At 37.6% G+C, this 15122-nt stretch overlaps 1 protein-coding gene and 1 long non-coding RNA gene across 3 annotated transcripts in view; one reads left to right on the top strand and one right to left on the bottom strand.

Annotated features, from left to right (window-relative positions):
* Positions 1-2765, bottom strand: part of LOC116278872 (uncharacterized) — a 29311-nt gene extending 26546 nt beyond the window's left edge. For both annotated transcript variants that reach the window (XR_012065758.1, XR_012065759.1), the window contains exon 1: positions 2517-2765. This is a non-coding gene — a long non-coding RNA (uncharacterized lncRNA). The remainder of the gene's footprint in view (positions 1-2516) is intronic.
* The window catches only part of DOK6 (docking protein 6), a 272876-nt gene that overhangs the window by 154942 nt on the left and 102812 nt on the right, over positions 1-15122 (top strand). The window contains exon 5 of the mRNA XM_006215593.4: positions 13960-14149. Within this exon, the coding sequence (XP_006215655.1) occupies positions 13960-14149 (190 nt within the window). The remainder of the gene's footprint in view (positions 1-13959; positions 14150-15122) is intronic.

Raw genomic sequence — 15122 nt, 5'->3', positions numbered from 1 at the left:
CCCGGGTCTCCTGCCCCCTTGCTCTGTGACATTGCTGCTTATCTCAGTGAATAACCAGGAAGTTAACTCATTATATGTAAGGTTGTGAGTGGACAACATTCCAGCATTTTCTTCTCTGAGGGTTGTTACGGATTTAGAATCTAAATTAAGATGTTTGGCTTGTCATGTTATTTTTCAGTAGGTTTTGGGGACTGTGGCTAACGCTATGTCTGTGTCAGGCTGCGGTAATGAATACCATATGCTGGAGGGCTTGGCCAACAGGAATTAATTTCTGGAGGCTGTGTTCCCACTGTGTCCCCATGTGGCTGAGGGAGAGAAAGAACAGGCTCTTTTCTGTCTTGTCTTAGAAGGAAGGACACTAATCTGTCACGAGGGCCCCACCCTCGTGGCCTCATCAGAACTTTACTCCCAAAGACGGCATCTCTAACTCCTGTCGCCTTGGGGCTTAGGGCTTTAACCTGTGAACTTTAGGGGGCACGTTTCAGTCCATAGATTATGACATGTGGGGAAGTACAGAGGCTGAAATCTCGGGGTGTGACGGAATTGAGGTTTATGTGTCACGTGGTTTACTACCTGAACTGTTCCCTAATCTAACATTTCTGATGTCTCTTAAGAATTTATGCTTAATTTATTTTTGACTAACACCTCTCAATAATGAAATCAGAGTAATGTGAACTTTTTTTTTCCTCCCCATTTTTAAAAGTGATTATCAGCAGCAGCAGCAGATCTGGTAGTATGGGAAGAGAAACTTTCCCATGGTGTTAATTTTTGATGGCTGGTGTTTTTTGAGAAGGTTGAGGTATATTGGTGAAGCTTGACACTAACTATTAAAAAGAAAGTTGTGCGGTTACCTGTGGTTTACGTTCTGGACCCACAGGTAGAAGTGCATCTGGGTAGCGTTTAGTGATTATGATCTTGTTGTGACTAGTAAAGGCCTAACAGCCATCACTGTCTCATAGCCCATTAAAAAGCATTGTTTTTTTTTGTTTTTTGCTAGACTGAAAAAAGTAAATTTTCCCCACTAACTGGTCGTGAACATACACAGGCACAAAACATCGCCTATGTGGTTTCAGAAAGCCACAGAGGCGTGTCTGTGGCTCATTTTCTAGCTTCCTTTTGCTGTTCCAGTCTCTCTCCCACACTCATTTGGATTTCATCTCTCTGATTTATTTTCTGAGAGCTGTGCTAAGTACAGAACGTCCGTAATCGTGCTGCTTAAAATATGCTGCTCATTCTCAGTTTAAGAAAAGAAGGGGGAAAAAAAAACTCTTACTGATAAACATTCGTCAAGTGCTCCATACAGAAAATATGAAGAAAGTGAATAAATGAGGCCTGTGGGGGGAAGCGTCATTGCGTGTGGCTTGTCTGGTGTGAACTGTACACTCGTGCTTTAGAGATCTGGGCTTGTGTATGGTTTTCATCCAAGTGAGTAATGTATTCCTTTGGTTTATTGTAATTTTTATTTCTAATTTGGTAATAATGTCAAAGTATTTTGTCTACAATATAAAAGGAAATTTTTAATATAAAATTTTTAGGATAGGATGAACATGGAATTAAATGCTAGCGCTACATAAAAAGCACAAACAGATACAGCCTAACGACGAGTAGACCCTTTCAGGCTCAATCTGAATCCAGGCCGCTCCCCTGAATGAGGACGAGTTCCTGAGTCTCTTCTAATTTCAGTTTCCTAGTGTGTGAAAATGAACTAATGCCAACTTTTGGAGCTGTCACGATGGTTACGTGAGGTAATAGAAAGTGAAGACTCACTCTCATGCTTCGCTCAACTTAAAAAAAAAGAGACAAACACCCAAGTTTGTTTGTTTGTTTAAACACAAGTAAAAACAAAGAAATCAATAAGAATTCCCGTATATGCTTTAGGGAAGACCTGAACTTATAATGCCATCCAGTGCCATAAATGCTTTTCTTAGGTTTATTTAATAATCCTAACATCATACAAAGCAATTTTTGGGGGGAGGGGGATATTCAGAATTGCTACTTCTCTAGTGTTTTTTCTGACCCTTCAAACAGCTTGGTCTTATTTACTCTGAAACTAGCTAAGAATAAACATTTGTGCAAATAATTTTTAAAGATATAATGTGTATGCTAAGATAAAAGTGGTTATTCATTAAATTAAATTCTTTGATGTAATCATCTTTATCTAGTGCCATCAGCCGCTTTCCTGTTGATTCAGAATCCCACATGGTACACGGGAAACTAAGTGAACGCCAGTACACGTGCGCTCACACACCAAGTTATTCTTAGACTTCAAGTAACACTGCCACAAGGAAGTGCATATTAAGTAGATATTTAGAACTTTAAATTCTTACAACTTCCAGAACCTTCACGTATTTCAGTAGTATTTAATATAGCCTGCACTGACCTAAGAAAATATTAATGTACAGTGTTACAATCATAGTTATAAAAGAGTCACAGTACGTAATAGCAATTCTGGAAGACAAATGTTACATATTAATCATTGATAGCGAAGTAAACATCGTAACGAAGAAACAACTTACCTGTACAAAATTCCTGCTGTTGCAGTTGGTAGTAGACTCAAGGACATGTCTGCTTTGCTGTAGATTCAAGAGATAACTATCTGGCACAAAATGGAAAAGTAACCTCAGACTTGGCCATCTGGTCAGTGCAGAGTCAGATGTGAGGGTTTGTTTTTTTCCTGGACCTAGAGTCCCTGCTTATGAATGGGCTGGAATTGGCATGAATTCCTTCTTTTAGCCTAAGAATGTATGCATAACCTTTCTCCAGAACCAAAGCAGCATTCCAGTGTTGTTTCTAAATTATTTACTTGGGTTTCCATAGTAACCGTGCTCCCTGCATTCCACTCAGACACCCTTGTATGTCACTCACCCAGCAAACATTTTGAGGCTACGCTGTGCAAGAACTAAGAAGGGTATCTGTAGAATTATACAAAATATGGCCATTAATTTTAAGAAGTGAGGGAGACAAAATTATAAACAAGGTGTACCAAGCGTTGTTTTTTTAAAATGATGCTGTGTTCCTGGTGACACAAAACTCAGTAGCACAGACCTGGAAGTGTGTCTCAGTCGTTCCTGCATGGGTGGTTGGCTGAGGTTCAGCAGGTTCAGGCTGGGTGATGCTGAGATTGGCTCCAGGCTGCAGAGAATGTCTATATCTCTTCTATGTATACCTCACTTGACAGGTTAATTTTAAAATGCATTTGGAAGGCACAGGACCAACACCAGTTAAACCACCTTGAACCGGAAGAACCAAGTTGGAATGGGCACTCTTTCTAATTTCTGCACTTCTGTAAGTGACAGCAGTCAAGACAGAGGATAGACATATAGGTCAATGGAACAGAATAGAAAGAAAATGATCCACATCTATGGGTCAGTAATTTTGACAGGGGCACCGAGGCCCTTTTTCATAAGCTTATTGGTCATTTCAATGAGAAAAGGACTATTCCTTTAATAAATAGTCTTAGAGTGACTGGATACCTATACAGGAAACAATGAAACTCAATCCTTACCTCACACCATACTCAAACATCAATTTAAGGTGGATGCAACTTTAAGATAGGCCAAGATTCCTTATGTAAAACACTGAAAGGAAACTGTACAAAGAAATAATTTGAGCTTCACCAAAATTCAAACCCCTGCTCATCAAAAAAAAGCCATCAAAAATTTAAAAAGAAATACATAAAAATAAAAATGGAATGCCACATACTGGAAATGAATTAGTGATGTGCTGAAGCTGGATGCTACCAGCTCACAAGAACCTACTAGAACAGGCAGAAATAACCTACAGTGTTAGAAATCAGATCCACAGTTGCTTCAGGGGGCCATGAGCAGCTGGAGCATAAGGGAACTTTCTGGATGACAGAAAGGTTGTGTTTTGATGTTCATTTGCCAAAACTGAAAGAACATTATAAGTAGTAAGATGTAAACATTTCATTATGCTTTAGTATACCAGTTAATGTAAAAAATAAAATGCTAAAATAGCTATGAGAAGGGTAAGATAATATTTAACCTTCTTTCAATAATAAAGGACCTATTAGAAAAATTAGACTATTTTCTACTTTCTGGACCATAAATACCATAAACAAAATTAATGAAAATCTGAGATGGACTATTTGTCATAAATATGGAAGGAAAAATTTCTAGTATATAGAATTCTTAAAATCAACAGAGAAACAGTAAACCTGGTTTAAAAATCTGGCAAAGGACATTATGTAAATTATTATTTAAAATATATATTTTAATTGGAATATATATTGGTAAGGAATTTCTAGAAAGCAATTTGGCAATGTGTGATTCTTAAAAGAGTTTATGACATTTAATCTAATAATTCAGATTGTAGTACTCAATGTAAGTTAATAATCAAGGATATTAAAATGATCCAAAATGTTTATATAGAATAAAATAAACCCTATGATTCAATATAAAATGAATGAATTATTTAGCAAATTGAGCTGAAACTTGGTTATTTTATTGCAGCCTTATTTATATCATACAAAAATTGGCTTAACTTCAATACTCATCAAATAGATAATTATTAAACAAAGTATGGCTTAGCTATACAGTAGAATATTATGCATTCAGTAAAAACTATATCCCCAAGGAATATTTAATAGCATTTGAAAATTCTTATACTATACTAAATGCAATATAAAAAGTTGAGTACTTTATATTTAGTGTATTAACAAGTGGGTGTGAATATGTTGTATATTCAGATACACATTACTTTAACAGAGATTATCTCCGAACAGGTATAAAAGCAGTTGAATTTATTTATTTTTAAAAATGATTTTCTATATTTACTACAGTGAACATGACTTACTTGAAAATGCAGGTAAAATGTTGTCAACAGTAAGTTTGAAAAAAAAAAAGGAAAGACAGAAAGAAATTGCTGGGGGATTAAAAAGTGTTACTGGGATGTTCTTTTAAGTGCTGCCCTTTGATACAAGCATTGCAAGGATTCCAATTCATGGCGGCCATTGAGCAGATCTGGTATCTGGCAACTGAATTTATTGCTATTGCCACATTATAATAAAATAAATTACGCCAATGTCAGTACTGTGGTGGAAGTGGAGTCTCAATTTCTGAAGAGTTCCACAAGTTTTGACAAACATAAATCATGCTTTGTTCCATTGCTGGTTTAATTGTATCGTACAGATCTCAGTATGTGTCTAAATGTGAGAATGTCTGCTTTCTCAGTGTGGCTCCACTTCTAAAGCTGCTGAAACTGAAGGCTGACCACAGCAATATCCCCACTGTATAGAAATGTGAAGATAAGAATATAAAATTCAAAATGATCTTGAAAGATCTCATGGTTTTCTGGGTAATACCTGGTTCTGTGTAATTTTTTGGCACTTCATATGACTGTTAAAAACAAAGCAGTTTGCCAAAATCCTCACCAAAATTTTAGCAAATAGAATCCAACAACACATAAAAAAGATTATACATCATGACCAAGTGGGGTTCATCCCAGGGACACAAGGCTGGTTCAACATATGCAAATCAATCAATGTAATACATCACATCAACAAGAGAAAAGACAAAAACCACATGATCATCTCAATCGATGCAGAAAAAGCATTTGATAAAATTCAACACCCATTTATGATAAAAACTCTCACCAAAGTGGGTATAGAGGGAACATATCTCAACATAATAAAAGCTATATATGACAAACCTACAGCCAGCATAGTTCTCAACGGTGAAAAACTCAAAAGCTTCCCACTAAAATCTGGGACAAGACAAGGATGCCCACTATCACCCCTCCTATTCAACATAGTCCTGGAAGTCCTAGCCACAGCAATCAGGCAAGAGAAGGAAATAAAAGGGATCCAAATTGGAAAAGAAGAGGTAAAAGTGTCATTATATGCTGATGACATGTTACTATATATAGAAAACCCTAAAAGGTCCACACAAAAGCTACTAGAGCTGATTGAAGAATTCAGCAAGGTAGCAGGTTACAAAATTAATGTTCAAAAATCAGTTGCATTTCTTTACACCAACGATAAATCAACAGAAAAAGAAAGTAAAGAAACAATTCCCTTTAAAATAGCACCCAAAGTAATAAAATATCTGGGAATAAATCTAACCAAGGAGGTGAAAGAATTATACACAGAAAACTATAAACCATTGATGAAGGAAATTAAAGAAGACTTTAAAAAATGGAAAGATATTCCATGCTCTTGGATTGGAAGAATCAATATTGTTAAAATGGTCACACTGCCCAAGGCAATCTACAGATTTAATGCAATCCCTATCCAATTACCCAGGACATATTTCACAGAACTAGAACAAATCATAATAAAATTTATATGGAACCATCAAAGACCTAGAATTGCTAAAGCATTCCTGAAGAGAAAGAAAGAGGCTGGAGGAATAACTCTCCCAGACTTCAGACAATACTATAGAGCTACAGTCATCAAGACAGCATGGTATTGGTACCAAAACAGACATATGGACCAATGGAACAGAATAGAGAGCCCAGAAATGAACCCACAAACCTTTGGTCAACTCATCTTCGACAAAGGAGGCAAGAATATACAATGGAATAAAGACAGTCTCTTCAGCAAATGGTGTTGGGAAAACTGGACAGCAACATGTAAAACAATGAAGCTAGAACACACCCTTACACCATATACAAAAGTCAACTCAAAATGGATTAAAGACTTAAACATAAGACAAGATATAATAAACCTCCTAGAGGAAAACATAGGCAAAACATTATCTGACATACATTTCAAAAATTTTCTCCTAGAAGAAATAAAAGCAAGAATAAACAAATGGGACCTAATGAAACTTACAAGCTTCTGCAGAGCAAAGGAAACCAGAAATAAAACAAGAAGAAAACCTACGGAATGGGAGAAAATTTTTGCAAGTGAAACCGACAAAGGCTTGATCTCCAGAATATATAAGCAGCTCATACAACTCAATAAGAAAAAAATGAACAACCCAATCCAAAAATGGGCAGAAGACCTAAACAAGCAATTCTCCAAGGAAGACATACAAATGATCAAAAAGCACATGAAAAATGTTCAATATCACTAATTATCAGAGAAATGCAAATCAAAACTACAATGAGGTATCACCTCACACCAGTCAGAATGGCCGTCATTCAAAAGTCCACAAATGACAAATGCTGGAGAGGCTGTGGAGAAAGGGGAACCCTCCTACACTGCTGGTCAGAATGCAGTTTGGTGCAGCCACTATGGAAAACAGTGTGGAGATTCCTCAAAAGACTAGGAATAGACTTACCATGTGACCCAGGAATCCCACTCTTGGGCATATATCCAGAAGGAACCCTACTTCAGGATGACACCTGCACCCCAATGTTCATAGCAGCACTATTTACAATAGCCAAAACATGGAAACAGCCTAAATGTCCATCAACAGGTGACTGGATAAAGAAGAGGTGGTATATTTATACAATGGAATACTACTCAGCCATAAAAACCGACAACACAATGCCATTTGCAGCAACATGGATGCTCCTTGAGAATGTCATTCTAAGTGAAGTAAGCCAGAAAGAGAAAGAAAAATACCATATGAGATCGCTCATATGTGGAATCTAAAGACTCATGGACAGAGAATACAGACTTGTGGTTACCAGGAGGGCAGAGGGTGGGAAGGGATAGACTGGGATTTCAAAATTGTAGAATAGATAAACGAGATTACACTGTATAGCACAGGGAAATATACACAAAATGTTATGATAAATCACAGAGAAAAAAATGTGACAATGAGTGTATATATGTCCAAGAAGGACTGAAAAATTGTGCTGAACACTGGAATTTGACACAACATTGTAAAATGATTATAAATCAATAAAAAAAGTTAAAAAAAAAGCAGTTTGTATCAAACAATGGAGTGAAGCTAGATTTGAAATTGAGATGAATGCACTCCCAAGCATAGTTTCAGTTTCTCAGACACCAGATTCTTGTGGACTTATTCATCAGTGGTTAATATTAGACCAGTCACTCTGGTCCCTTGACTAGTAACATTTAGTAGACTGTGTATGAATTGAGTGTTAATATTAAAATTTCATGTTTGGAATTGGTATATAACAATTGTTAAATATAGAACGTAGAATGGGGCTCTCTTGCTGTCTCAGGAATGTGTACTGCAGCCTCAGCGTGGCTGAGTATGGGTGAAAAGCACCATGTAGTTCTAAAGAGCAAGCTGGAAGATTAATTGAGGAGGATTCTTTCGTAAGAGAAGGGCAGAAAGAAGGGAGCCCATCCCCTCCAAGCGTGATGAAGGGGGAAAGGCAAGAGAACTACTTGTAGAAAATGGATTGTTGGCCATCTGGGGAGATTGACCTCTCTGCTCGCCCATCCTAGGGGAGCGGTAGAATCCAGTCTTGCCAGGCTGGCACCAGAGCAGTGTGCGAGAGAGTTTAGGGGGCAGCTTGAGTTCAGAGGGGCAGTGATCTCTGTTTTCACCGTGGTAAATCTGTGGTCAGGATTCAGGACGTGGCCTGTTCATGCTAGCTATGCAAGGAGATCAGGGTCACCAACGGGACAAGGTCCGTTTCCACATTCGATGGGTTGACTACCTTTGGTCTTTTAATGAACTAGCTGTAGTAATAAATTTAAACAGTGCCATCCATATATATATATATCAGTTCTCTGATCATGGGACATTTTGAGAGGAAAAACATGAGTTACCTTGCTATAAAATAGTTTCAGTTAAATCTTTAAAATTATTTTGACCAGTCAGTTGTATATAGAGTGAGTTTTGCTTTATGGAAGCACTGGGTGATAGAAACAAGTGAAATTCAAAGTAATAAATTGTTCAGTTGTTCACAGCAGTTATTAATCATTACATAACCATGTATGTATATAATTATTAATTTGCTTAAAGTTATTTAATTCAATAATACGTAGGCATTTTAATTAATGAACTCTAACAAATTTTAAGCCTGTACTCTATGAAAGACCCTGGAATTCAAATTCAGAAAATTGGGGATGTCACCAAAGAGCTAAAGAATGTCTTTCTTACTGTGGGGATGCTCCTTTTGAGCCATTCCTGAATTTTAAGAAGAGAAGGTAGAAGTTTTAGGAGTTCACACCTACCCACTTAGCTAAAGTTATTATAAAATTTAATCTCCCCCATAGCAAACCCGATGGATTTTAATATTTATGAATCTCTTGCTTTGCAAATATTTAAGTGTAAATACTTGTTCCGTGTTGCATCCTTTCTTTTGACTCATCCTTCAAACCCACAACTTCTGAGGTGGCGGGAGAAGTGGGATGGATGGAGAGGACAGGAGTATCCAGCAATCAGCTAAGAGCTAAGACCTGCCAGGACTTTCTTTGAGAAAAGAACGGATTGGCATCCAATAAACATTTCCCACATTTCTTCTGACTCAGCAGCTGATATCCTAAAGCTGTGTTTCACGTTCATGCAGTCCCAAGGCACTGAGTGTTTCCCATGTGGTAGATGCACAAACTTATTTAATACAGAAATCCCAGAAACCTGTTTTTTAATTATTCCAATTTATTGTAAAGGAAACTTGATCTATCTGTTTTTCAGCATGGTTCTCCTTTAAAACCAGTTTTCCATCTGATCTCTGACAAGAGGGAAATTACCAAGAGACTGGTTGAAGAGCTCGCCAGCCTTGTATTCTGTTGATTTCCACTCACTGGATAGTGTTTCGCTTCATGTCAGGGACCTCGCCTGTGAGCCTCTGCCTCCTGCTGCAGCCACAAGCGCCACTTACCTCCACCTGCCAGGCTCAAGTTAATACTGTAGCGGGTTAGTTCCTGCCCTAAACCAGATCTGTTTAAATCTTACTGGCTGAGAAAGGAAGGTTTCGGTCCTTCTCAGGGCTGATGACCCATTCGGCCTCCCACACAGCACCTGCCGTCTCACTGTCTCTTTCCCAGGACCGTTTCTCCCGAGCGTAGCTACCCTTTCTCGTCAGACCTCGTTGCATTCCATTTGACCAAACCTTGTTTTGTAGCCCCCTCAAGACTGTTGCTGGGGTTGTGACCTTAGCCCCATGCCCCAGGCCCTTTGGGGACTGATCTATATCCCTTTGGACCTCTTAATCCAGCCCTAAAGTGAAAATGCCTTGGTAAACCTAACTGCAATGCGATGACAGTGAGCGTCTTTGTCGGACAGCACAATTTGTTGAATCAGTATTTCACATTGTTACTGTTCTTAGCCATTTAAAATAAAATTATATTTTCTCATTTATCAGCCATTATACAAACCTAAATTTTACCAAAATACAATTTTGGGGGCAGTGTGTTTGGGATTTTTTTTTTCACTCTAGAATTCTATAGTTTATATGTGTGAACACATTTTAATCTAATGTTTTTTACATAACCTTCCAAAATGTGTTTCTTCACACATTCAGCAATCTTCACAAGACTGTATTAGTAGAAATTTTATTCATGTTTCAGGATATTATTATTATTTAGTTTCTTTTCTGATTCTTTTGAGTAATTGGAAATGAGCTTCTTCATAGTGTTTTTATTGTTAGTGTTAGTGATCTCAAAAGAAAATGCTGGATCTCTGTATCTTGATGAACTGTAAGCTCTCTCTCACATACGTCCTTTCTTCTGTGCTTCTCTGCCTTCTTCTGTTCTGTTGGCATAAGAACTCTGTCTTGCCAAATCAGTCATGAGTTGATTGAGATAGGATTAATTTATTTGAGCAAAGATTAGAAAATGATTCTGAATACAGTGTGCTGGTTCTACTGGAATATTGCATCACTTTTCAAAAACATCCCTCATGGTTTCTCTAATGCTAACTTCCTTGGCAATATATTTAAATGAGTTTCACAAATCAGCAGTTCTCAAAGTGGTCCCCAGAGCAGCAACATCGCCGTCTTCTGGGAACAAGTAGAAACGTAAATTACCTCGCCCCAGCCTAGACCTTCTGTGTCGGAAACAGTGAGAGTGGAGGAAACCCAGCCATCTGTGTTTAACCAAGCCCTGCTGGTGGTTGTGATGGACACTAAGGCCTGAAGACCAGTAGTCCAGGCACTAAAACCCAAATGCAGTTTTTAAATTAAAAAGTGACATGATTAGAAATTGGTTTAAAATACCTGCCTGATAGAATTATTTCACAGTATTTTAAAATGTCATTTTACTGGAGCCAGTTTTAATTACTTCATATTGAAATGATCTTTCCAATGGAAACTGTAGCAGATTTCAGTGAAACAATATGTTTTACATTACTAAGGGCATAAAATAATTTATTCATGGTAAGTGCCGAAACCTTCCTTGCATCATAATGGATTTCAAAGAAGTGCAATTTACTAGATAACTTGATGTGCTGCCCACATCTTTTTGTGCCTCATTTTCTGCTGGATTAAATTAGTCTACTTTTTAATTGTATTTTGAATCCTTGGAAATGAGCCATTAGTGGGGGCAGGTGAATTTTGAATATGTAAAAATTGAAAATGAATTTTTTAGAGTAATTCCTTTCTTAAGATGAAAGAAATAGCATCAGCAAGAAGATTGGTGCATTCTGAACCATGACAAGAAGGGGTGACTTGAGTTGCCAGGTTGAAAAAAAAAAAGTGTCTTGGAAAGTAGAGGGCAGACAACAGGGAAGGGACACCACAGGTACCTTCCACCTGCTTTGTGTCGCCCAGATCTGGCCCCGGGAGGACTCCTTAGGGGCAAGTTATCCCATCACTTTGCATTTGTTTGTAAATGTGCCTCAAAGACTTTGGTGTCTCAATCCCTGTGTCACATGACATAATAAATTCACTTACTCATTGTTTTCCAGCTTTCTCCAGTGTCCGTTGTGATTGTACTCTTTCTGTGTTTATTGCCGTTCGGTTTAATCTGCTAACATTAGAGCATGCAGACGTTTCAGTGAAAACGTTATAGTTCTTCTGGGTCCTCTGTAGATTATTTGCAGAGTTTAATGTACCATCCATTTGAAGGACACTCAGTGTCAGGGTTATTTTTTTTTTTTTTTATGCTCTGTTTTTCCAGTTACAGACAAAGGGTGAATATCGAGGTCAGTACAGCCTTAAGCAACAGGAAGATTACTTAATGGTGTTTATTTTAAAAGAAGTGTTGTTATTTCTTGGCATTTGGCAGTCTTTCGTTGCTATCTTCAGACTCCAGAATTGATGGAAAGGAAAGAATTTATAGAGGACTGTTTCGCTTCTCGCTTTTATGATGACATATTTTCCCTGTGCACAACAGATGCCCCTGACATGTGATTAGTTACAAATGTAGAAGCTGAACTTCTTCAAAATGATCTTGACCAGAGAAAAGAAGATTGCTGATCAACTATATTCCTGAGTCACTCTGTTGGGTCCAGGTTTCATGTGTACTCGCATGTGAGATCATGGCCTTTCGACTTACTTCTAATCCCACTGGAGAGGGCATTGTGCTGGGAATATGAGTGATGTCTTTAACTTGACTTGCACACAGGAGTTTTTAAGACTTACGGAATATGTGTGTGTGTATGCGGATATAGGCACAGGCTTTTATTGAAGATAGTTAATGAGACAATGTTCTTTCTTCATTTTTAGCTATAGAATTGATCTCATTTTGTCTTTTCTTTAGAAACTAAATATGAAATCTATACACATATTACATTCATGGGTCAACAATCTAAGTAAAATATTGAATTATTAGATTATTTTGGGTCCCAGAATATCCAGACACTTGAATAAACATGTCCATGTGGTTACTAATTTCAGGCTGTCATGCTTAAGTTACATTTAACCCACTTGGAATCTGAATGTTGCTTTTTTGGCATCAGCAAATCCTTGCTTTACAAAATACCTGCCACAGAAGAGTCTTTCTGCTACACAGACAATTCCAGCTGAGTACCAGCAAAGATACAGTGTTTAAGATTGTGGCATCGTGATGGATGGTAGCACATTCCTAAACATCCCAGTCCTTTACCAGCTGCAGCCGCATCATCTTGCCTCTCAAAGTAATTATTCAACAGCACTGCCTCCAAAGAACTATTCACAATTAAATGCAAATTCACGAAGATGTATCTGTCAGTAATTCTTAAACTTTTATCATCATCACTCTTTTTTTTTAATAATTCCTCAATTCTTGCAGCCCATATTCATCACGAGATATATTTATTTCACTCATATAGTTAACTAACATTTATTGATCATTTTCTATAACCCAAGAATATGGTGCTGGGAACTAGTAATATTTTATAGGTCGTATCAAGTTCTTTACTTCCTGGAATTTACCAACTAACCTTATTTTTCAAAATAAAGTTCCTCTAATGCATTTAAATGAGGATCAAGGGCTACAGGATTTTGTGGTAGCTGTTGAGATACACAAAAAGTTATAAAGCAAAGTTTGGAATCATTGCCTAATAATCAGATTTTCAGCTATAAAATATCCAGGAATGGAAACAGTTATGTATTTTTATTTTGCTTACCAAAACTATGTCTGGAGTTCTACAGAAGGTAGTAATGAGTATCTTCAATTATCACATGCTGAATTTGACCATGAATACTCTGTGCTTGGAAAGTCAGTCTGAGTGTGCACTAAACACTTCATGCTCTGGAATTTGACACAACATTGTAAAATGATTATAAATCAATAAAAAATGTTAAAAAAAAAAAAAACACTTCATGCTCCACAGATAGAACTGAGTAAGTTCTTGTGTAAATTAAATAAGACCTTCCTCGCAGGAATCGTTTGTACGATATCCACTTACTATTGTGTGAAGAGGCAGATATAAGGCCATTTGAGCAGAGACTCCAATTAGCTTTCTGCCCTTGCGTGTCCATTGTACACTTCAACCATTAACCCCCACCACAGAGAATGTATGCAACGCAATGTTGAAGAAGGAGTGAATGAATTAGTGATTAAGAATAATTAACTCCTTTACCCATACAGTGGGAAAAGATAGCGTTTCGCAGTGTCTGTCAATGTCACCAAAGGACACGGTAGCACTTTCTGCCATAAAGAGGCACACCTTTTCTCACTCCGTTTCTCCATTCTTTGTTTCTTTGCAGAGCGATTCAATGTGTATCTTATGCCTACGCCAAATCTGGACATTTATGGTGAATGCACAATGCAGATCACTCATGAGAATATCTATCTGTGGGATGTCCACAATGCCAAGGTCAGACTGGTGATGTGGCCTCTCAGCTCCCTGAGGAGATACGGGCGGGACTCAACGTGGTTCACGTTTGAGTCAGGAAGGTAAGCTCTGAGCGCGAGAGTCGAGTGCAGGGCTGTGTGACAGAGGACTCCTGGCGCAGGGGTTCTGTCCACGGGTGCTCAGGGTGACCGTTGTTTTCATAAAGGGTAGAACCCACCAAATATATAATTTCTTCCGATTCTTGTTGATAATCTAAATAAAACTGTTAATTCTACGGCAGGTACATTACCCCATTCAAAATAATTTCAGTCTCTTTCACTGGCATCAAACTAGCTTTATAATTATTTTTATCATTGCAGTGTATCTTGTGGAATTATTGCAATATGAGATTTGGGGTGCATCCTTCTATATTTTTGATGCAGTAGGATTCCCATAAAATTCAACATGTCCTTGTAGGCATTATTTTTGTGGGGTTTTTTCATAAGCAAACATTTTGAAAGGAGTTTTATATACAATTGCTTAAATATTACTTTTTAAATTTGAGACAAACAATATTCACTTATAGCGACGTTTATGTTAAATACTGTAAGTTAAGTAAGTATAAAATTAATTCAGAATGACTGAAAAAAAGTTGGCAAATCCATAATTAATAAAATATGTGACTCAGATTTTAAATGTAGTATGTCAAGACAAATACTTTGGTTTCTTGATCGCAGTGAATGGCTGGAATCCATTAATGTCTAATCGTTGTTCGTTGTTCATAGATACGGGTTTAGACATGAGCTTCAACCAGCTAGATCAGTATCGTTATGCTGTGACCCCTTTGTGGTATTGTTCTCATGCATCCAAGACCAGACTTAGGTTTGGGGATCCCATACAGGAGACGTTTAATGTATCAGTCTTCACACTTGGGGACATGACTTACCACATTTCTGGGAATGAATCTGTGGCCTTATAAGGTGATTACAATGAAGTCACTCTATCACTGGACAGACCAGTGATGATATAGCTACACAGCAGAACACTACTACCCGTGACACAACAGGGGTGAATCTCAGAGACAGTATTGAAAGC

The sequence above is a fragment of the Vicugna pacos genome, chromosome 30 (genome assembly GCF_048564905.1).
Source record: "Vicugna pacos chromosome 30, VicPac4, whole genome shotgun sequence".
NCBI classification, from domain to species: domain Eukaryota; kingdom Metazoa; phylum Chordata; class Mammalia; order Artiodactyla; family Camelidae; genus Vicugna; species Vicugna pacos.
This window is presented reverse-complemented; position numbering and strand designations above follow the sequence as displayed.